At 41.1% G+C, this 23010-nt stretch overlaps 1 protein-coding gene across 5 annotated transcripts in view; it reads left to right on the top strand.

The window, feature by feature from the left end:
- NINL (ninein like) overlaps window positions 1-23010 on the top strand; it is a 237945-nt gene that overhangs the window by 183229 nt on the left and 31706 nt on the right. For all 5 annotated transcript variants that reach the window (XM_090285956.1, XM_090285957.1, XM_090285959.1 and 2 more), the window contains 2 exons: window positions 14007-14111; window positions 15340-15409. In XM_090285956.1, coding sequence (XP_090142082.1) covers window positions 14007-14111; window positions 15340-15409 — 175 coding nt within the window. The remainder of the gene's footprint in view (window positions 1-14006; window positions 14112-15339; window positions 15410-23010) is intronic.

Below are 23010 nucleotides of genomic sequence, written 5' to 3'. Positions count from 1 at the left end.
ACATTGAGTAGCTTATCCTGTGTCTAATTGTTCCTTTGTATATCTATTAGTTTCTGATTGCTCTTGTAACAAATTCCCTCAAATGCAGTAGCTTAAAACAACACAGTTTATTATTTTACAGTTTCAGTTACAGTTTAGAGGTTAGAAGTCTGAAATGGGTATGACGGGACTAAAATCAAGATGCTAGCAGGGCTGCCTTTCTTTCTGGTGGCTCTGGAGCAGAATCTCTTTTCTTTTTTTTTTTTAAATGTTTTTTATTGATTATATTGTTACAACAGTTCCAATTTTCTCCCCCTTGTTCCCCTCCACCCAGCACCCCCCTCCCCCAGCAATCCCCCCCAAGTCCATACCCCTGGTTCGTAAAAATTAACTATCCCCCCCCTCTCAAATATTAGGACCCTTTGTAATCTTGTAAAGGACAATGGGCGAAGGTCTCAAGCTCCTCTAGCTGCTTCAAGCTGGACATGGTCGTCGTCCTACCTACCCTTGGGTCCAGAAAACCCTAATAAGAGTGGGGGTGTGGAGGGGAGGGTGGCCTTCCCACATGGGGAAGGATCGTGCAGACTCCAGGTCAGTTGGCTGCCTCCGGTCAACGGCGTGCTTGGTTCAACAGGCTGGTGTCCTTGTTGTGTTCTGAGGGCAACAGATTTGGCGAAAAGGGTTAAAAGACATCATTCAATTCATAACTACTAGATGACAAAAGGCACGGATTAATTTTTCGATGTTCCATATTAGGGAAAAAAAAAAAAAGTTTCTTTGTAAGAAGGTGTGCTAGGCACATCTCGCCTGTCCAAAACCCTTTTGCCCATTATACTTAGTTTGGGCTGAGGTAAATAGTTTAGGTTTTTCCCCCTCTCAGACCTCTGGGCCTTTTCTGTCCAAGCCATTAGGATAGAAAAGAGAAACCCGTTTTAAAGTGAAGCCCACAGACCACCCCATTCTTCCCCAACCCAGCCATTTAGTTCAGCCAAACCGTTGAGTCTCAGGAGGCAGCGCTGCAGAGAGGATTAAGTGAGGCTTATGCGTACAAATAATCACTCAGGTAATGCGATCATAGGCTTATGTCCTTTGAAAACAAAAAACACGTGTTAATTTATGTAACATAACCCGCAAACAAGTCTAAATCTGGAGAAGAAACTTTTAAGACGGTTAGTTGCCCTGTTTTATACTCTACTACTGATCATTGTGATTTTCCTTGAATAATAAGTTTTCTCCCTAAGGTTACCCTCCTTGTCTTTAAAGGGACTACATTAAGTCCATTTTTAATTTATCCTGTTCGTTTGCATAAACATAACAAGAGCAGCAAATGATCACTTATGATCTTTAGTTCTGCTTTGCTGGAACTTACCCAAGGAATATTTGGGGTGACCTTCAGTCTGTTCTTCAGGGCACAGAAGCTGTGCCACATATCTGGCATTCATCCTTGCCTGTACACACCTGTTTTTTCCAAGTCTTTCTGGTCTTTCCTTGTGCCTTAAGGTCCCTTCTACCCATCTTTCAGGAAAACAACCTTCGTTCCTTCCCTGGAAAGATTGCTGTGGACTGCACAACCAACCATGGTACCAGGCCTTTTATCTCACGGGCTTTTATTACCTTTGAAAGTCATTCCCAGTTCCTCAGGGCTTTCTGGTAACAATCTGAGCCCAAGTATGTTTCCTTTAGGCTTGACATTCCAGTCAAAGACTTGGTCAAAAAAAAAAGAAAAAAAAAAAAAAAAAAAACCTCTGTTGACAACTGGTCTTATTAGTTCTATGCAAAGGAACTTATGTCATTATTTACTTGTTTAGAATGCCAAACTCTGGAGGGATCAAATAGGGAGAAAAATATACAACGTGAAGGAAAATCTTTGTCCTAATATTCACTGAACTGGCATTTCCATTCTTCATATTTTCATTTTTCCCCCACTAAAAAATTTTGGTTTGTTTTTCCATTACAGTTGTCTCACTTTTTTAGCCCTCTTGTTTCCCTGCACCCTGTCCCTCCCCTCCCCCACATTTAGTCCCCACTCAGTTGCACCTGTCTGTGGGTCATTCATATATATATATATTTTTTAACTTGACCCATCCCCTTACACCTTTCTTTTCCTCCCCCCCGCCCCCCTTGTTACTGTTAGTCTACTTCTTGTTTACATACCTCTGGTTCAATTTTGCTCATTTGTTTGTGTTGTTCATTAGTTTCCTGTAATAGGTGACAGCATAAGGTATTTTTCTTTTGTTGCCTGGCTTATTTCACTAAGCATAATTTTCTCTAGTTCCATCCATGTTGTTGCAAATGGTAGAAGTTCCTTCTTTCTTTCTGCTACATAGAATTCCATTGTGTAAATGTACCACAGTTTTTTGATCCACTCATCTACAGATGGGCACTTAGGTTGTTTCCAGCACTTGGCTATTGTAAATAGTGCTGCTAGGAACATTGGAGTGCATAGGTTCTTTTGAATTGGTTTTTCGGGATTTTTTGGATATAATCCTAGCAATGGAATTGCTGGTTCAAAAGGCAGTTCCATTTTTAGTTTTTTAAGGAAATTCCAAACTGTTTTCCACAGTGGCTGCACCAATCTGCATTCCCACCAGCAATGCACCAGGGTTCCCGTTTCTCCGCATCCTCTCCAGCACAAGTTGTTTGTTGATTTGTTGATGATTGCCATTTTGACTGGTGTGAGGTGGTATCTCATTGTGGTTTTAATTTGCATCTCTCTGATGGCTAGTGATGTTGAGCATACTTTCATATGTCTATGGGCCCTCTGTATGTCTTCTTTGGAGAAGTGTTTGTTCAGGTCCTTTGCCAATTTTTTAATTGGATTGTCTGTCTTCTTGGTGTTGAGTCGTATGAGTTCTTTATATATTTTGGAGATCAGTCCCTTGTCTGAGATGTCATTGGCGAATATATTTTCCCATATGGTTGGTTTCCTTTGCATCTTGCTGATGTTTTCTTTAGCTGAGCAGAAACTTTTTAGTTTGATGTAGTCCCATTTGTTTATTCTTTCCTTTATTTCCCTTGCCTTAGGAGATATATCAGTGAAAATGTTGCTACGTGGGATATCTGAAATTTTCCTGCCTATTTTTTCCTCTAGGACTTTTATGGTGTCACGGCTTACATTTAAGTCTTTGATCCATTTTGAGTTTATTCTGGTGTATGGTGTGAGCTGGTGGTCTAGTTTCATTTTTTTGCATGTCCCTGTCCAGTTCTCCCAACACCATTTGTTGAAGAGGCTCTTTTCATTCCATTTGATGTTCTTTCCCCCTTTGTCAAATATTAGTTGACCATATGAACCTGGGCTTATTTCTGGGCTCTCTATCCTGTTCCATTGATCTATATGTCTGTTTTTATGCCAGTACCAGACTGTTTTGATTACCGTGGCCTTGTAGTATAGTTTGATATCGGGTATTGTGATTCCTCCTACTGTGTTCTGCCTCAAAATTGTTGTGGCTATTCGGGCTCTTTTTTGGTTCCATATAAATTTTTGAAGTATTTGTTCTAGGTCTGTGAGATATGTTGCTGATATTTTAATAGGGATTGCATTGAATCTATAAATTGCGTTGGGTAGTATGGACATTTTAATGATGTTGATTCTTCCCATCCATGAGCATGGTATACGCTTCCATTTATTTGTATCTTCTTTAATTTCTTTCTTCAGTGTTATGTAGTTTTCTGTGTACAGGTCTTTTACCTCTTTGGTTAAGTTTATTCCTAGGTATTTTATTTTTCTTGTTGCTATGGTAAATGGGATTTTTCTTTCAGTTTCTATCTCTGAGTTTTTATTGTTGGTGTATAAAAATGCCTTCGATTTCTTAATATTGACTTTGTATCCTGCTATTTTGCCGAATTCACTTATTAGATTGAGTAGTTTTTTTGTGGAGTCTAAAGGATTTTCTATGTACACTATCATGTCATCTGCAAATAATGACAGCTTTACTTCCTCTTTTCCAATTTGGATGCCTTTTATTTCTCTTTCTTGTCTGATTGCTGTGGCTAGAACTTCCAAGACTATGTTGAATAGGAGTGGAGAGAGCGGACATCCTTGTCTTGTTCCTGATTTCAGGGGGAATGCTCTCAGTTTTTGCCCATTGAGTATGATGTTGGCTTCAGGTTTCTCATATATGGCCTTTATTATGTTGAGGTATGCTCCCTCTATTCCCATTTTGCTGAGAGTTTTTATCATAAATGGGTGTTGTACTTTATCTAATGCTTTTTCCGCATCTATTGATATGATCATGTGGTTTTTGTCTTTCATTTTGTTTATGTGGTGTATCACGTTTATTGATTTGCGAATATTAAACCATCCTTGCATCCCTGGGATGAATCCTACTTGATTGTGGTGTATGATCTTTCTAATGTGTTGCTGGATCCGGTTTGCCAATATTTTGTTGAGGATTTTAGCATCTATGTTCATCAGCGATATTGGTCTGTAGTTTTCTTTCTTTGTTGTGTCTTGACCTGGTTTTGGAATTAGGGTTATACTGGCTTCATAGAACGAGTTTGGGAGTCTTCCCTCTTCTTGTATCTTTTGGAATAGTCTGAGGAGGATAGGAGTTAGTTCTTTCCTAAATGTTTTGTAGAATTCACTTGTGAAGCCATCTGGTCCTGGGCTTTTGTGTGCTGGGAGTTTTTTGATTACTGCTTCAATTTCGCTAGCTGTTATTGGTCTATTCAGACTTTCTGCTTCTTCTTGATTCAGTTTGGGCAGACTATAGTTTTCCAGGAATCTGTCCATTTCCTCTAGGTTGTCAAATTTCTTGCCATACAGTTGTTCGTAATAATTTCTTATAATTCTTTGTATTTCTGTGGTATCAGTTGTGATTTCTCCTCTTTCATTTCTGATTTTATTTATTTGTGTTCTCTCTCTTTTTTTCTTGATGAGCCTGGCTAAAGGCTTGTCAATTTTGTTTATCTTTTCAAAGAACCAGCTCCTACTCTTGTTGATCTTTTGAATTGTTACTTTAGACTCTATGTCATTTAATTCTGCTCTGATCTTGATGATTTCCTTCCTTCTACTTGATCTGGGTTTTGCTTGTTGTTCTTCCTCTAGTTCTTGTAGCTGTAGGGTTAAATTTTTTATTAGAGATTCTTCTAGCTTTTTTAGGTAGGCTTGTATTGCTATGAACTTTCCTCTTAAGACTGCTTTCGCTGTATCCCATAGGTTTTGGGTTGTTGTGTGTTCATTATCATTGGTTTCCAGGAACTTTTTTATTTCTTCCTTGATGTCATTGTTAACCCATTCATTATTTAATAGCATGTTATTCATTCTCCATGAGTTTGAATGTTTTTGAGTTTTTTCCTTGAGGTTGATTTCCAATTTTAAGGCATTGTGATCTGAGAAGATGCTTGATATAATTTCAATTTTCTTGAATTTATTGAGGCTTGTTTTGTGTCCTACCATGTGGTCTATCTTTGAAAATGTTCCATGTGCACTTGAGAAATATGTATATTTTGCTTCTTTGGGGTGTAAACTTCTATATATATCGACTAAGTCCATTTGATCTAAAGTGTTGTTCAGTGCCTCAATATCTTTGGTGTTTCTTCGCTTTGAAGATCTGTCCATTGTTGACAATGGGGTGTTAAAGTCCCCTACGATGAGTGTGTTGCTGCCTATATCTTTCTTGGAGTCTTTCAAAATTTTCCTTACATATTTGGGTGCTCCTAAGTTGGGTGCATATATATTTATAAGGGTTATATCTTCTTGATGGATTTTTCCCTTAAGTATTATGAAATGCCCTTCTTTGTCTCTTTTTATGGACTTTGCTGTGAAATCTGTTTTGTCTGATATAAGTATTGCTACCCCGGCTTTTTTTTCATGTCCATTTGCTTGGAATACATTTTTCCATCCCTTTCAGTCTGTGTAGATCTTTTGTTCTAAGGTGGGTCTCTTGTAGACAGCATATATGTGGGTCATTCTTTCTAATCCATTCAGCTACCCTATGTCTTTTAATTGGAGCGTTTAATCCATTTACGTTTAAGGTTATTACTGATAAGTACTTATTCATTGTCATTTTCCCCCTTTGTACTCGTGTTCTTCTCTGTTTCTCTCTGTTTCTTTATCTTTTTAGAGCAGACCCTTTAGCATCTCTTGCATTGCTGGTTTGGTGGAGATGTATTCTTTTAGTCTTCCTTTGTCTGAGAAACTCCTTATTTCGCCTTCCATTTTGAATGAGAGCCTTGCTGGGTAGAGTATTCTTGGTTGTAGGCCTTTGTTTTTCATTGCTTGGAATATTTTTTGCCATTCCCTTCTTGCTTGTAGTGTTTCTGCTGAGAAATCTGAGGATAGCCTTATTGGAGCTCCCTTGTATGTTATTAGTTGTTTCCCTCTTGCTGCTTTTAGGATTCTCTCTTTGTCTTTGGATGTTGCCATTTTAATTATGATGTGTCTTGAGGTCGGCCTGTTGGGGTTCATCTTCATTGGGACCCTCTGTGCCTCCTGGATTTGCGTGACTCTTTCTCTCCTCATGTGAGGGAAGTTTTCTGTCATTAGTTTTTCAAAGAGGTTTTCTATCCCTTGCTCTTCTTCTTCTCCTTCTGGAATTCCAATGATACGGATATTGTTACGTTTCATGTTGTCCTGCAGCTGTCTTAGAACCTCTTCAGTCTTGTTCAGTCTTTTTTCATTTTGTTGCATTGTCTGGGAGTTTTTGTGTACGTTGTCCTCCAGCTCGCTCATCCGATCTTCTGCTTCCTCTAGCCTGCTTTTAATTCCTTCTACTGTGTTCTTCAATTCAGAGATCGTATTCTTCATTTCCTCCTGGCTCTTATTGATAGCTTCCATGTCCTTTTTGATGCTGGTATAATTCTCAGTAAGTTCCTTATAGTTCTTCTGGAGTTCACTGTAGTTTTTCTGGAGTTCTTTGTAGTTTCCGCTGATCTCATTTAGCTTCTCCATAATCCATGTTTTAAATTCCGTATCTGATATGTTGCTCCCCTCTATTTCATTTAGCACTCTTTCTGGGGATTCTACCTTTCCTTTTGATGGGGGGTTGTTTCTCTGTCTCCCCATTTTTGTGATTCCTTTTGTTTGTTGGTGCTTCTTAGAATGATCAGTTCTTCCTGGATCTGCCTCTGGTAGCGTCAGATCATGTACCAGACTGGCCCTAGGCAGCCTGTTGGAGACTTCCAGGGATCTACTGCCTTTGTCTCTCTTCTTTAGTTGTTACTATACTCAATCTGTGATCAGCGGTCAGGCTTAAGGACCGTGGGTGTGGCAACTTAATTCCTGTAGGCAGGGCTTTTATTTCCCCTTAATGTGACACCACTTGGAGGGGGATGGTCTGTCTGCTGTACTGGGGCTGAGTCAGCACTGGCTGGTCCTGGGAGGGGGTTAGTGTAGCTTCCACTTACTCCTCCGCCCTCCTGGATCTCCGTCTGTGTTGTCCTTGATGATATTTCTTTAATCTGTCTGGTTGTATTTCAGCTACTTTTTGGTGGATCTTTTTCTCTGGTTAGTTGATTGAGAGTCACTCTGCCCACCTTGTCTTGAGATCTTTTGTGAAGGTGCTGCTAAAACATAATTACACAACCCAGGCAAGAAACCCACACCCTCCAATGTCTCCCCCAAATACAATCCCACTATAGGCTACAAATGAGCCCGTGTTAATATACTTGTGGAGATACTGGGACTCTTATTTCGTAGGAGAAACAGAAAGGAGTTGTTTTAAATGAAGGAAGGGTAATTTTTGAGCTGGAAGTTGATAGAGTATTAATATTAGCAATTGGGATCAAGGTTATGTAAGAGAGCAATTAACACTTACACTGTCTGTTTGAAAAGGAGGGGAGGGTTACAGTGTGGAGAGAGAAAGTGGAAGTGTATAGTATTAGGATTATATAATCGGTCTATACTATATGATTAGCGTGGGAGGTAGGGTAGACACAACAGACATCCAGGTAGACAGACAGCCAGAAATTGAAAGAGAAGGCTGGGGAGGTTAGAAGGTAGGAAATAGATTGAGAGAGAATTTTTTAAGGATAAAAATACAGAGTAGAAAATAGCAAGACAGGAAGGGAGAGAGGAAAGAGAGAGAGAAAGTAGAGAAGAGAAGGGTAGGAGAGAGAACAAAAGAAGAAGGGGAGGTAGAAGAGAGGGGACTGGATTAAAATTCTTTTTTAAATTATATGTTATAAAAAAGATTAGGAGATTAAAACATGATATAAAGTTGCAAGATAGAGAGAAAAGGTGAATATAGAGAGAGAGGAATAGGAGATAGGAAAGCAAGAGGATTTGGGAGGAAAAGAGCTCAGAGGAGGGAAGGAAATCAGGAGGAAGAGGAGATATTAGGGAGGGGAGGATTGAAATTGAAGAGTTGACAAAAGATAGGATGAAGGAGAGAAATACAAGAGGTAGGGAAAGAAGTGGGGGGGTGGGGTAGAAAAAGAGAAGGGGTAAGAATAGGAGAGTAAAGGGAGAGGGGGATAGATTAGAATTATAATTTGAATATTAAGAGATTAGAATATAAAGTGTAATAGGGAGAGAGAGAGATTATGTATAGGGAGAGAAGGAAAATAAGGACAAGAGATGAAAGAAAAATGAATGTAGACTGAAGGGGGACAAAATAAAGAAAGAAATTTAATAAAGTTGAAGGTGAGTAGCGCAGAGAAAGGAGAGGGTGAGAAAGGGAGAGAACTTAAAATTATAAAATTAACTGAGAATAGGATGCAGGGGAGAATGCTAAGGGGAGAGAAGGGAGGGAAGGGGAGGGGAGAAAAGGAGCGAGAATAAGAAGGGACTGACGGTAGGGGTAGTTAGAGAGAGAGTGAGAGATAAAAGAATGAGGATTTTAACTCAATTCAACTTTTATGCACAGTCTCTGGGTGTTTTTGGTTTGTTTGTTTTTTGGTTTTTCCTTGCTTCCTTCCTGAGTCTTCTCCTATTCAAAATTCCATGAGTTTCAAATCTTTTCTGGTTGGTTGGCTGGCTGTGGGAGGGTTCTGCTTGATTCTGGGGTTGCTAGTCTTTTTTTCGTGGGCCTACCACAGCTCTGCTGTGAGCTGCCTTTAGTTGTCCCCTCCTGAGGCAGCCTCAGCCCTCCTCAGGCTTGTCCAGCTACTCCTTCCCTCTGTTGGTCCAGCCTGTGCCTGCCAGCAATCCCCGCCCTGCCTCCAGTCCTGTCTCTATTCCCAGGCTACAGCTTCTGCTCTCTTCCCTGTCTATATGCCTGCGCACCCCACCTCTCTCCCTGTCTCAAGATCGTCCTTTTGTTCTGCAGGACTCTGGCACAGTCGGTCAAAGTGCCGGGCCCAGTGGCCCTTTCCTGCCCAGGGCCTCTCCCCTAGTCTGGAGCTTTGCAGTGGCTTTCCTGCGTGTGCTCTTCTCCTTGCGCCAAAACTTTCTCTATTCCGAGCTACCGCTTCTGCTGGCTTCCCTGTCTATTGGCCTGCGTGCTCTATCTTTCTTCCTGCCACAGCACCGTCCCTTTGTTCTATGGGACTCTAGTGTGGTCGGTCAGCGCAGCACTCTCCTTCACCGGAGCTCTCTGCCGGTCCGGAGCTTCACAGCAGCCCCTCCCCACGGGCCCTTCTCCCTGCCCTAAAACTGTCTCCCCTCCAGAACCTCCGCCTCCGCCCTCTTCCCTACTTACACACCCTGCGCGTCCTATTTCTCTCTTAGCCCCAAACCTGCCTTTTGTTCTGTGGGATTCTAGCGCGACTAAAGAGCAAACACTGATTTCAAGAACACAGTTCTCCCCCGGTCCGGAGTTCCGAAACAGCTTTTCTGTGCGGCCCGTCTCCTAGCCCCAAAACTGCTCCTTTGTTCTGTAGGGCCCTAGCGCAAGTGCTGGGCGCGCCCGGGACGCCGAGCTTTCCGTCGGAGGTTGCAGCTGAGGATGTTTCTCTCTAGACTCAGGTCACACAGTTTCTCCCAGTCCTGGTTGTTCACTGTTCTCTCACTCCTCTGGCTTTTTCGGCCAAATCCTCTCCCTAACTCCCTACAAGAATTCACTCCCGGCTAGTGAGCTCTCCGGCTTGATACTGCAAACGCACGGAGTCTCAGAATGACTCAGCCTGCAGTTTGTGATAAACCCCTCCACCCCCCTCCACGCTGCTCCCACGATCTCTTCCCCGTTCACGTTATCAGATATTCCCACTCACTCAGTCATTCCTCCCCGAGTTTGTTCCTCCTGGATTGTCTCCTTAACAGGAGCGAGCTGAGAACACTGTTCCTACTCCGCGGCCATCTTGGTCCCCCTCCCAGAATCTCTTTTCTTGCCAGCTTCTACATGTGCTCGCACTTTTTGTTTCCTGGGCCCCTTCCATCTTTAAAGCCAGCAGTGATTGGTCACGTCCTTCTTATATCACATCACTAATACTCATGCCTCCCTCGTCCACATTCAAGGACCCTGTGATTACATTGGGCCCATCTGAATAATGCAGGATATTCTGTCTAAACTCAGCTAATTAGCAACATTAATTCCATTTGTTATATTAATTCCTCTTTGCCATGTGATATAACATTCACAGGTTCTGGGGACTAGGACAGGGACATCTTTTAGAGCCCTTATTCTGCCTACCACAGTAGATAATCTGAGTTGTATCCTATATTTTGTCCCCTGGCCGGTGTGTCTCAGTTGGCTGGAGCGTCATCCTGTGACTAAAGGGTTGCAGGTTAAATTCTCATGCCTGGGTTGTGGATTTCATCCCTGGTCCAGGCACGTATGGGAGGTGACTGATGGGTACTTCTCTCCTGCATTGATGTTTCTCTCTCTCTCAAAGCAATGAAAAAAAAAAAAAAAAAAAACGGAAGGAAGGAATGTCCTTGGGTGAGGATTTAAGAAAAGGAGATCTTTATATTTTGTGGTTTTTCTTTGGTGTGTTTAGGTGTATATTCCTTTTTAACTTTTTATTATATACACAAGAGAAACACACATATGTGTACAATTAGAAGAATTGTCAACAAATTGAACACATCTGTGTTACCAGCACCCAGAACAAGAAATAGAACTCCCCAAATCCCCCTAGGGGCAACCACTATCCTGACTTCTAACAGCATGGATTAATTTTGCCAATTTTACCAATATTTTATATAAAGGAATCACACAATGTATACTTTTTTGTGTCTGGCTTTCTTGGTTCAGAATGTTTGTGAAATTCATCCATATTGTTGCTTGTACCTATCATTCATGCATTTGCACTGCTATGGAGCAGTCTGTTGCCTGAATTAACCACAATGTATTTGTTCATTTGTTGATGGGTATTTGAGTAGTTTGTAGTGTTTGGCTATCACAAATAGTACTGCTAAAAATGTTCTTGTACTTGTTTTTTGAGCATTTATGTTGGGATGTACCTAAAAATGGAATTGTTGGGACATATAGCATAGGTGTGGTTTCCTTTTATCTTACTTAAAACATTGTACCTATTGAATGTATAGACTTGTGACTTATGAAAAAGTTTCAGCCATTATTTTTAAACTATTCTCTCTCCTCTCACTTATCTTCTTGAATTAAATGTATGATGTTAAATCTTTTCACTTTTCTTACATTTCTTAACCTCATTTTTATATCTTACATCCTGTTTTCTCTGTCACATTCTGGGTTGTTTACTTTCTTTCTTTCTTTCATTCTTTCTTTCTTTCTCCCTTTCTCCCTTTCTCTCTCTTTCTCTCTCTCCTTCCCTCCCTCCGTCCCTCCCTCCCTTTCTTTCTTTCTTTTTCCTTTTTTCATATCTCTGTGTTTCAGGTCAGTAATCCTTCCTTTGGTTGTGTCTAATCTGTTTATTTTAACATTAATATCTTTTCATTTCCAAAAATTCTGTGACATTGAATCCTTTTTATTTCCAAAGATTCTGTTTGGTCCTGTCTAAATATTTTTTATAATTTATTATTGCATGTTCATTTTTAAATTTCTGTTTTATTTATATTGTATGAACATTCCATAATATTTATCTTTAGTTTGTGTCTGATAATCCCAATATCTGAGGTTTCTGTGAAATCTAATTTGGTTGGTTTTGCTTCTGCTAACTCTCATAGGTGGCTTTTTCCCATGTATGTTGTGGTGATCTTTGATTGTGAGTTAACATTTACATGATGTTAATCTCTGGGAATCCTGGGAGTTGTAGCAGAGAATGCTTCTGCACAAAGGATGTATATTGCTTTTGCCATCAACTGGGAGGCGAGTTCATTCTTTTTCTGGAGCCTGGGACTATGTTAACCTCCTTCCAGGGTACTGGCTTGATGCAGGTATCCACGGTGTAGTTTTTCCATGCTGCTGACATAGACATTAGTCTCAGGGTAAAACCATCTTTATATTGCTTAATTCTCCCAGCTTTGGTTTCAGCTTCCAGGTTTTTGTTTTGTTTGGGGGCCCTTGGAGGTATTTATTACCTTCAGTGAGAATAATCACACATTGTGTGATCATCTTCACATGGGCTCTAGTTGTTTGGTGAGTATATGGGGGATGGGGTGGGACAACCATCAGCTTATCTGAGGTCCAGGAAGCTGTAATTAGATCCCCTGCATCCCTCCCACACACACACATGCCTTCCTTGAATCAATTTGTTTTCCATCCTGGAGCCTCAAAACACTGATCTCATTTGTTTTGTTCCCTTGCTTGAAAACTTTTGCTACTTTTAAAATTCCAATGACTTCTGTTTCTATTTCTCTTTAGTTCTGCTTGTTAATGAAAGAGGTACTTATAACCATAATACATAAACATAATGAGAACATGTGGCTTTGAGTATTTTTAGATTGAAAGCATTATGAGTATATACCAGATAGAGACCTATTGCAGGTAGTAAATGTCAGTCAGACGAACGTGTATTAAGAGTAAATTCTCTGGGCAGCAAGTAAGGGGTTTCGCTGCCTCATTTGTGATATTTATTGGTAAATTACTCATCTGTCATACGTCGATGGACAGTGGCTCCAGGCACAGTTGGTTCATGTAATAGCTCCTCATACTTGCTTTTTCCCTGGAAGAATCCACCTGATATCCGGTTTCTCTCCATATATTGATGTGGACATCTTTCCTAAATTTCTCCTCCCAGTGCTGTGACCTCAGAATACAGGATAGAGGGCAGGGGACTCTCCCTCAAGAGTAAAATGTGCCCATGTGTTTCGATCTTTGATTCCTTGAGTTTCTTAGCTCCATGCTGGAGTTCACTGATGGAAGGGTCAATATCCTTTGCAATACCCTGAGGACTCACACTTAAATTTCAGTTAGAGGTGATAAGATGCAGGAACAGGTCAGCTATTGTGCCGTTAAGGGACATGTATGAGATTGTGGCCACTTAAATTGGAGGTTCAGATTTGCAGACTATAAAAACCCCTAGTCAAAGGTGAATAACTAAGCACTTAATTAAGCAAGAGCAAAGCAAAAGCAAGAATCAAGATCCTACATCACCAGACGGGAGTTCACCAACACCCGAACATAGATGCTGGGGAATCCTGGAGACAGCATTCGGGGTCCGACTGGGAAAGCTTCAAGCAAAGCGCCCTTCTCTCGGGTGGGATTCCAAAGTCTTACTTTGGAGGTTATACTTAAATATGTTTTAGACAAAAGTGGTTACATGCCAAGGACCTTGTGTGACTTAACTAACCAACAGGTCCCTCTGGGAGAAAGGCCAGTTCTCCCTGAAAGAACAGTTAAATATTAAAAGTACTAATCTCCCAGGGAGAAGGGCCAGTTCTCCCTGGGAGAGAGCACACCTATATTTTCATTCTTACAATAAAGGTCACAGCCTGGGCATAAACAGGGAGGATTCTCAATGTCCCTTTAACCCATCAGCTATAAACACAAGGTAAATGGAACCAAGGCACTGAATACAGTAACAAATTGTTGATTGGGTGACCATTTTGGAAGCTAAGAAAGCCATGTTTTCTGTAGCTTATCTTTAAGGATATTGAAACCATGGCATATTAACACTGGATAGGGGAAAAGGAAAAGTATGCTCTATGCCATCATCTACAGAAGGAGAATTGTAGACTGCAGGATTGCCATGACTTCCAACTTCAAGATCAGAGTCATGTGGACTGCACATGATATCTGGTGCCTGGAGTTTCCACTCTTTTTTTATTTTTTCTATTTTTCATGCAGAATGGAGTTGGATAGGCTTTCTGAAGAAAACATGGTGTTGAAAAATGAGCTGGGGAGGATTCAACAAGAGCTCGAATTTACACAAAGGACAAATGATGCACAGAGGTAAGGGCCCTGTCTCAGTGGTTCCAGCCAGAACTTAAAACCTATGACACATTTTACTCTTTGTAGAATGAGCTTAGAAGAGATATTACTGTAAAAAGTGGGATGTGTTCACAGATCAACCCCTCATTACAGAAAACTGCAAGTGGGTGAGCCATGTTGACCTCTGACCGCCCTGCTGTACATGCAAGAGGGCTCAGACCTCCTTCCAAATGTTGTCAACCACCTTCATTCCTGAGTGCCTGGTCTCAGAAGTTTGACGTAGAAAGCACATGCATGCTGCAGCATAGTCATCACCACAGTGAGCAACTCCAGAACAGGCCTATTTATATATGAAGTCAATATATACACACTTTTTACCCCTATAGAAATACTCCACATTATACTAAGGGGTGGGGGAGACAGTATTTTTGTAGGTAGTAGTGCTCCTGAGGCCTTTCTGGGCAAGTAAAATCTGTTCAGCTATGCTTTTCTCCAAGATTTGTTTCTGGCTCATCAATTTTAGTGAGTCAGAGTCAGGTGGGGGTGAGGGGTAGGGTTGAGGAAGGGTTGCAAAGACCTGAGCACTGTGGCAGGAGAGACTATTGGGGGTGCAGGGACACAGAAAACCTGTTGGTGGATTTCTGCTTTCACTACCATAGCCTGTTTTATCCAAGGATAGTTGGTTGACCTTTTTTTTTTCAACTCTGAAATTGAAGATGAGCTCAGCTCTAAAATGCTGAGAATGTGGTGCTGATTTTATATAATTGCCATGATGATCAATTAAAATATGGAATCTGAAACACCTAGTCAGCAAATAATTGCTATCACATAACAGTAATTCGGAAATCTAAGTTTTTTTCACTCTAGAGACCATTTTTTCCCCTAAGTTTGCTGCCATCACCCCTTTGACAACAGACCTTAGTGGATGTAAGGCTGTTTTGGCCTTTATTTATGTTGCTGGTAGTGAATAGTCACATGTTGTGATCAAGAGATATTAATGGGTGCAATTGAGAAATGTTATGGACCATGTTTGTTCTGTAATACTGTCAGTGTCCTCTTCTGAGGATTGAGATCTGCATTGGATCAGCAGCAGCAGAAGCAACAGAAAAGTAACAGTGGTGGCTGTAGGGTACCAGGAGCAGGTGTTGAGTGGCTACAAATCCAAGGTGCTGCAGTTACAATGGGCAATGACTGGGAAAAAATAAACTGGCTGGTCAAAATGATATTGCTAATTTTGTTTCTTCAACAGGAAGGAAATTGAGGTTTTAAAGAGAGACAAGGAGAAGGCCTGCTCCGAAATGGAAGAGCTCAACGAACAGGTCAAATATTTACACTTGGCATGAAGCTAATGCCATCCTCCTTTTTTTTTTTTTTTTTTTTTTTCTCATTATTTTGATATAATTTCAAACCTATGAAAAAGAAATAGAGAACTTTTTTCTGAAATATCTGAGAGTGAATTGCTGGTCCATCAACCCCCTTACCCCTCAAAATCAGGAAATGAATATGGTGTTGAATCCCTGCCTTAGTCTTCCACCTGTTCAGCTTTGCCAGCTGTCCCACTTGTTCAGAATCATTTAGTCTCCTTTAGTCAGCCCATCCCTGGTTTTTAGGACCTTGGCACTTTTGAAGATAACAGCAGTTATTTTGTAGGAAGTTCTCAGTTTAGTTTGTTTGATGTTTCCTTGTAATTAGATTTAGATGATACATCTTTGGCAGGAATATAAAAAATATGGTAGTATGTTCTTCTATTTCATCTTATCAGGGGTACACTGATGTGTTCCATTACTAGTGATTCTTGGTTAGGTAGTGTTGGCCAGGCTACTCCACAGTAAAGTTACTTTTCTCTATGTTAATTAGTGAGCATTTTAGGGTGGATACTTTGATATTATGTAAATATTCTTTTCTTCATTAAACTCTCACCCACTTACTTTAGCATCTTTTGTTTCTTGGTGAAGTCAGTTATTACTATGATGGTGGCCAGTTGTTTACTAATCCCATCATCCTTTTTGTATTTATTAATTGGTATTTCAGTGTCAGGAAGTGCTTTCTCTTTTCTCCATTAATTTATTCATTTATATCATTATATTCCTTTCATAGATTCAGTAGGTTTTAATATGTTAACATCAGGTATTGATAGACTGTAGACAGCTGTATTCTCCCTATGTCCTCACATGGTCTTCCTTGGTTCATGTCTGTGTCCTAATCTCTTCTTATTAGGACACTATCATATTAGATTAGGGCCCACTTATATGACTTCATTTTACCTTAATCACCTCTTTAAAGACCCTATTTCTAAATACAGTTATGTTCTGTCCTGACTGGTGTGGCTCAGTTGGATGGGCATCATTCTGAAAAGTGAAAGGTCGCCAGTTCAATTCCTGGTCAGGGCACATGTCTGGGTTGCGAGTTAGGTTTCAGGTCAGGCCATGTATGGAAGGCAGCCAATTGATGTTTCTCTCCCTCTTTTTCTCCTTCCCTTCCCCTCTCTCTAAAAATAAATAAATGAAAACTTAAATAAATAAATACAGTTACATTCTGAGGTTCCTGGTGTTTGGGTTTCAACATATGAAGTTTGGGAGGACACAAATCAGCCTATTACAAATATCACAACCAAGCTATTAACATTGATATAATCCATGGATCATATCAAATTTCACCAGTTTTACTTGAGTATTTGAGTGTGTGGGTGTGTGTATATATTAAGTTCCACACAATTTTATCCCCTGTGTAGATTCTTAAATCCACCACTGTAGTTAAGATACTGAACAATTTCAGCTCCACAAGGACCCTTCATATTGTTCTTTTATAACCATAACCACCTTCTTCCTGCCTACCTACCCCAACCCCTAACCCCTGACAACCACTAATTTTTCCTTCACTTGTAAAATTATGTAATTTCAAATGTTATATAAAAGGAATCATACAGAATGTAACCTTTAGGTCTGGCTTTTCTCACATATCATAACCCTGGACATTCATACTAGTGTCAGAGTTAGCTTCTTTTTATTGCTGAGTAATATTCCAAGGTATTGAGGTCCCACAGTTAAACACTCATCTTTTAAGGATAGCTGGGCTGATTTCAGTTTTGTGCTATCACAAATAATGCTATGTACATTCCTATGCAGGTTATTGTATGAACATAACTTTTTATTTCACTGGGATAAATGCCCAAGAGTGCAGTTGTTGAGTTACGTCTGGTGGTTACATGTTAATTTTTATGAGAAACTGCCAAACTCTTATCCAGAGTGGCTGTAACAGTTTACATTTCTACCAGCAATGCATTCTTCATTCAGTTTCTCAATATTCTTGCCAGCATTTGGTGGTGTTACTATTTTATTTTGGCCACTCTGACAGGTCTGTACTGAGACAGAAAGCCTACTCCTACATTGGTTCCACTCTGGTAGAGTAGTTTCCTTTGAGGGCAAGAGAAAAACAGTGTGTTGTGAATGCACTTCAAAATTGTCACTGTAGGAGGATCTGGTCAAGATGGTGGTGTAGGCAAACATGGCTCTCTTCTTAGCACAACTACATCAAAATTACAACTAAAATATAGAACAACCATGAGCCAGAACCGTCAGAAATTGAGTTGAATAGAAGTCTGACAACTATGGAATTCAAGAAATCACATCCATTGAGACGAGGCCAGCAAGCTAGTGCCATAACTGAGAATCCATAAATCTGGCTAACACTGTTGGACCCACCTTGAAGATCCCCAAAGACCCCACCCCACCCAATTTACAGGTCCATCCAGCTGCTTTTCCATATGAATGACTGGTCTTGGCTCATGCATCACAACTTCCTAAATCCCCTCAAACTAGCAACAGCTGGCCTCAGTGAGCTCCAGGCCCATCACTAGCAGCAATCAGCTTAAACTCACAGCTTGTTTTCACCTGGGAATCTCCAAGCCCAGCACAAGTGGCAGCCAACTCAGATTGCTTTGTAGCTGAGGCAGGGTGGCCCTGGGCAAAACACAGTTGGGGGCTGACTTCGCCCTGCACCACCCAGGAACCTCCTGGGCCAGAGCACCCAGTGGACAGTTAAAGACCATGTCAGAGCACCACCACCATACACCTGCACAGCTGATCCTCCATGGAGGGCGAAGGTTGGTGGTCAGTGGTCACACCCAGTCCTTGCAGCTGACAGGTATGGGTAAATCCCTCCCATTGATCTGCCAACAGCAACCAAGGCTCAACTACAAAAGGAGGATGTACTCAGCCCATGTGAAGGGTGCAACTCAAGTACCCACCTTGGATGATAGGGGAGGCAGGACACTTACTACATTAGGCCATACCACCAAGACACAGAGTCAAAGCAGCTCTACCCAATAAACAGAAACACAGGGAGGCTGCCAAATTGAGGAGGCAAAGAAATATGGCCCAACTGAAAGAACAGAACAAAACCCCTAGAAAGAAAACAAGATGGAATGGAGATAGTCAACTTTTCAGATGCAGAGTTCAACACACTGATGATTAGGATGCTCAGAGAAATGATTGAGCATGGCCATAAAATAATGGAAGAAGTGTAGGTTATACAAAGTAAAATAAAGAAAAATATGCAGGGAACCATCAGGGAAGGGAAGGAAGCTGGAATTCAAATCAGTGAATTTGGGTAGCTTAAACAACAGAGGTTTATTGTTTCACAGTTTTGGAAGCTGGAAGCCCAAGATTAGGGTGCTGGTTGATTTGGTTCCTGGTAAACTCTCTTCTTGGCTTGTAGACATCTGCCTTCTCACGGTGTCTGCACATCCTTTCCTCAGTGCATGCACAACAGAGGGAAAGCGACTGCTCTTTTACTTCTTCGAAGGTCACAATCCTATCTGATTAGGACCCCACCCTTTGAGCTCATTTAACCTTAATTACCTAAAAGCCCTCTCTCCAAATACCACAACATTGGGGTTAGGTCTTCATCATATGAATTTGGGGGGATAATTCAGTTCATAGCAGTTACTTTATTGCCTTTTTGCTACAAGCACGGGGGCATTTTCTTCTGATCTTAACTGCAAGAACCTGGTAAGTAAGCGTTAGGAGCTTTGGGGGCTCACTGAGCCTGGCCTCCTATGACTTTTTATCTCTCAAGACAGTTCAGGCACAGCCCCCAGCTCTTGTCCTCACAGTTCCAGTTTCCTGTCTTGTTTCAGGCCCCAGTCATCTGTTCCTGGTAAACTGTGATTCTCTTTGCATGTTTCTCTAGTTTTCAGGGCATTGCTTTTCCCTGTGATCTCATTTCTCTGATGGACCTAAGAAGAGTTGTTGTATTTCAGTTTACTTAGCTTTTTTATTGTTAGGATGGGAGTAATGACTTCCAAGCTCTTTACATGCCAGATCAGAAACCAGAAATAGTACTATTTTTAAAATTTTGGTTTATGCATGTTCACTGTTAGGACATAGACATACAATGGATTTTCATCTGTTGATCTTGCATCCTGTCACCTTGCTGAGCTCATTGTTCTAGGAGTGTTTTCGTTACCTCCAGCTTCTTAAATCGCTGCTCCATCTCTGAGATAAGTCCCCGATAGCTCTTCTGTCCTGGCTTGCCTCTTCCCACACATGGTTAATGAGAAGTTTCTGCCATGGAGACCACCTCAGACCACTCATGTATGGGTGGTTTGTCTTGGCTCCCAGGTTTGGCTGTTTGTTTCCATAAGTGTGTGGTAGCCTTGCTTGGACCTTCTCCATCAGGAAGATAATTCAAAGGATTGATTTAAAATGAAAACTTCAGACTGCACTTCCTGAGGACCATCTTTTGTGTAAATGACCCATCTAGGGATTTCCTGGGCTCAGAGAGTTACCTGACCCCTTCCCCATCCCAGCTTATCTCTAGGACACATTCATAAATGGATTACAGGTACCCACTTGCTTTCTTCCTCTAAACTTTTGTTATGAAAAACTGTAAACACACAGACAAGTTGAAACAATATACACTGATCAGCCACATACCACAACCTTAATAGTTAACAATTATCATATGTTCTTTAGTTATTTGTTTATATGTCTTTTTATTTGCCTGCATGTGGGTGTATATTTTCTGAACCATTTGAAAGTAAGTTACAGATATAATACTCACTCCTAAATATTTCAGCAAGTGTCTTCTAAAAATGAATGCATCTTCTACCTAACCACAGTACTGCTATCACACTTAAAAACAATCATAAGTAGTTAATATCCAATACTCAGGCCATATCCAAATTTCTCTAATTATTCAGAAATGTCTTATATAGTAAACATTTTAGAACTAGGATCCATATGAGGTTGACACATTACACCGAACTGTCAATGCTATTCAAAATTTACTGGTGCAAAGGAGCCTCTCTACTGTGCTATGGAGTCCCTGGGTCAGGCATTCAGACAGGGCACAAAGCAGACAGCCTATCTCTGCTCCGTGATATCACCTGGGGTGGCTGAGATGGCTGGGGTTGGAATCATCCGGGGGATCCTCTTTTTGGGGTTGGGCTCCTGGAGGGAGTGTCATGGTGATGGGGTGGGGGGGATCAAACAGCACATGCTTCAGGAGAAATTGGTGGATGGTGCAAGGCTGTTGAAGGTGTCTTTTTGAAAATATGGTTGGCCATGATGTATGTTTAGTCTTTTTAATCTAGAACATCCATTTCTACCCAATGATGCTGAATTTTTTTCTTGAAATTAACTTTTTAAGAATATTTTATTGATTATGCTGTTACAGTTCTCCCAGTTTCTTTTTCCTTTGCTCCCCTCTGCCCAGCATGCCAGCTCCCTCCAGCAATCCCACCCCACTTAGTTCATGTCCATGGGCTGTGCATGTAACTTCTTTGGCTTTACACTTTCCTGTACTGTTCTTAACATCCCCCTGTCTATTCTGCACCATCCTACTATGCTTCTTAATCTCTGCAACATGTTTCCTATTCTCCACTTTCTGCCACCCAGCTGACACCCCTCCACATGCTCCCCATACCTTCAATTGTTCCCTCTCTGGTTGTCTGCCTAGTTTTGTTTTGTTTTTATTTTTTAGAATCTGTTGTTGATAGTTGTGATTTTGTTGTCATTTTAATGTTCATAGTTTTGATCTTCTTTTTCCTAAATAAGTCCCTTAAACATTTCATATAATAATGGTTGGTGATGATGTACTCCTTTAGCTTTACCTTGTCTGGAAGCAGTTTATCTGCCCTTCCATTCTAAATGATAGCTTTGCTGGATAGAGTAATCTTGGTTGTGGGTCCTTGCTTTTCATCACATTGAATACTTCCTGCTAGTCCCTTCTTGCCTACAAAGTTTCTTTTGAGAAATCAGCTGACAGTTTTGTAGGGATCCCTTTGTGGGTAACTCTCTTCTTTCCTCTTGCTGCTTTTAAGATTCTCTCTATCTTTAACCTTTGGCATTCTAATTACGATGTGCCTTGCTGTGATCCTCTTTGGGTCTAGCTTGTCTAGGATTCTCTGTGCTTCCTGGACTTATATGTCTGTTTTTTTAATCTTCATTATTTTTTCACATAAGCTTTCAATTTCTTGCTCTTCCTCTTCTCCTTCTGGCACCCCTATGACTCACATTTAAAGTTGTCCCAGAGGTTCCCAAGCCTCTTGTATCCTCACTTTGTACTGGTTGACTGTTTTTTTCTTCCTTATGTCCCAAATCATTGATTTGAACCCCTGCTTCCTTCCCTTCACCACTAGTTTTGAGTGGATTTTCCTTCGTTTCATTTAGCATAGCCTTCACTTCTTCCCTTATGCGTTTGCTATCTGTCAAGTCTGTGAGCATCTTTATCACCAGTGTTTTGAACTCTACATCTATTAGGTTGGCTAACTCCTCGTCTGTTAGGTTAGCTTTCTCCTCATTGCTCAGTTCTCCCACTGAAGCCTTGCTCTGCCCCCTCTTTTGGGCCATACTTCTCTGTCTTCTCAACTTGACAGACGCTTGTGTTTGCCTCTGTGTCTTAGGAGCTTTCACACCTGTTGCATTGTAAGGGGTGGAGCCTTAGGTTTTCATCAGTGCAGGAAGACCTGTTTCACCACTTTGTGGCACTGTATGTGAGGGAGGGATCTGAATCCCATGTTGCTTGCTCTGCACTGGCCCCTTTTCCATGCACTTCACTCACTTTCCATACTAAACAAGCTGACTCTGTTAAGGGACAGGCAGTTTCTTCCTCCACCCTAACCCTCATTGGTTTTCATAGTGAGAAGCAATGTGGCTCTATTTTCTCTGGTCCTGGGCTGTGTGGGCTGATCTGGGGCTGGGATCGCTCACCAGGTGTCCCTCCCTACTTTTATAATGTATAATAGTGCTTTCTGCCACAGCTGTCACCCCTGCAGCACCTCCGCTGCCGCCATAGCAGCCACTCCAGCTGCCGCCACCACCGCTGCCACTGCCACACCATGTCCTCTCTACTCCAGCTCCATCCCTCCTACCTGTCTGGCTGAGTGTTTCTTTTTTATTTCTTCGTTTGTTGAACTTCCATGTAGTTCGATTTTCTGGAACTTCTGGAACTTCTGGTTAGTTTTTTTTTTTTTTTAGTTTTGAGGTAGTTGTATTCCCTCTTAGTTATGGAGGGAGACACAGTATGTCTGTCTAGCCTCCATCTTGTCTGGAAGTCTGATGCTGAAATTTTTAAGAGACATGGCAGTTGCCTTGTTTTGTGGATCTGTATCTTGGGTTTTTCTAGTTGTTTTCTGATATCATTGTTCAATCTGGTCCTCTGTCCCTTTTTTTTTCTTTTTTTAAATATTGTTATTTATTTTTAGAAAGAGGGAAGGGGGGGAGAGAAACATCAATGTGTGGTTGCCTCTCATGTACCCTCAACTGGGGATATAGCCCACAACCCAGGCATGTGCCCTGAATGGGAACTGAACTGGTGACCCTTTGATTCACATATGTTCAGGAGATGGTTGTTGCATCTCATTTTGCCTCTTCACTATAACCCAGATGAATGCAAGTTAAAATTAAAGAAGTGATCA

Source organism: Furipterus horrens, unplaced genomic scaffold (assembly GCF_987537825.1).
Source record: "Furipterus horrens unplaced genomic scaffold, mFurHor1.1.pri manual_scaffold_8, whole genome shotgun sequence".
Classification (NCBI taxonomy): domain Eukaryota; kingdom Metazoa; phylum Chordata; class Mammalia; order Chiroptera; family Furipteridae; genus Furipterus; species Furipterus horrens.
The sequence above is the reverse complement of the archived record's forward strand: the minus strand, read 5'-3'. Positions and strand labels throughout refer to the sequence as shown.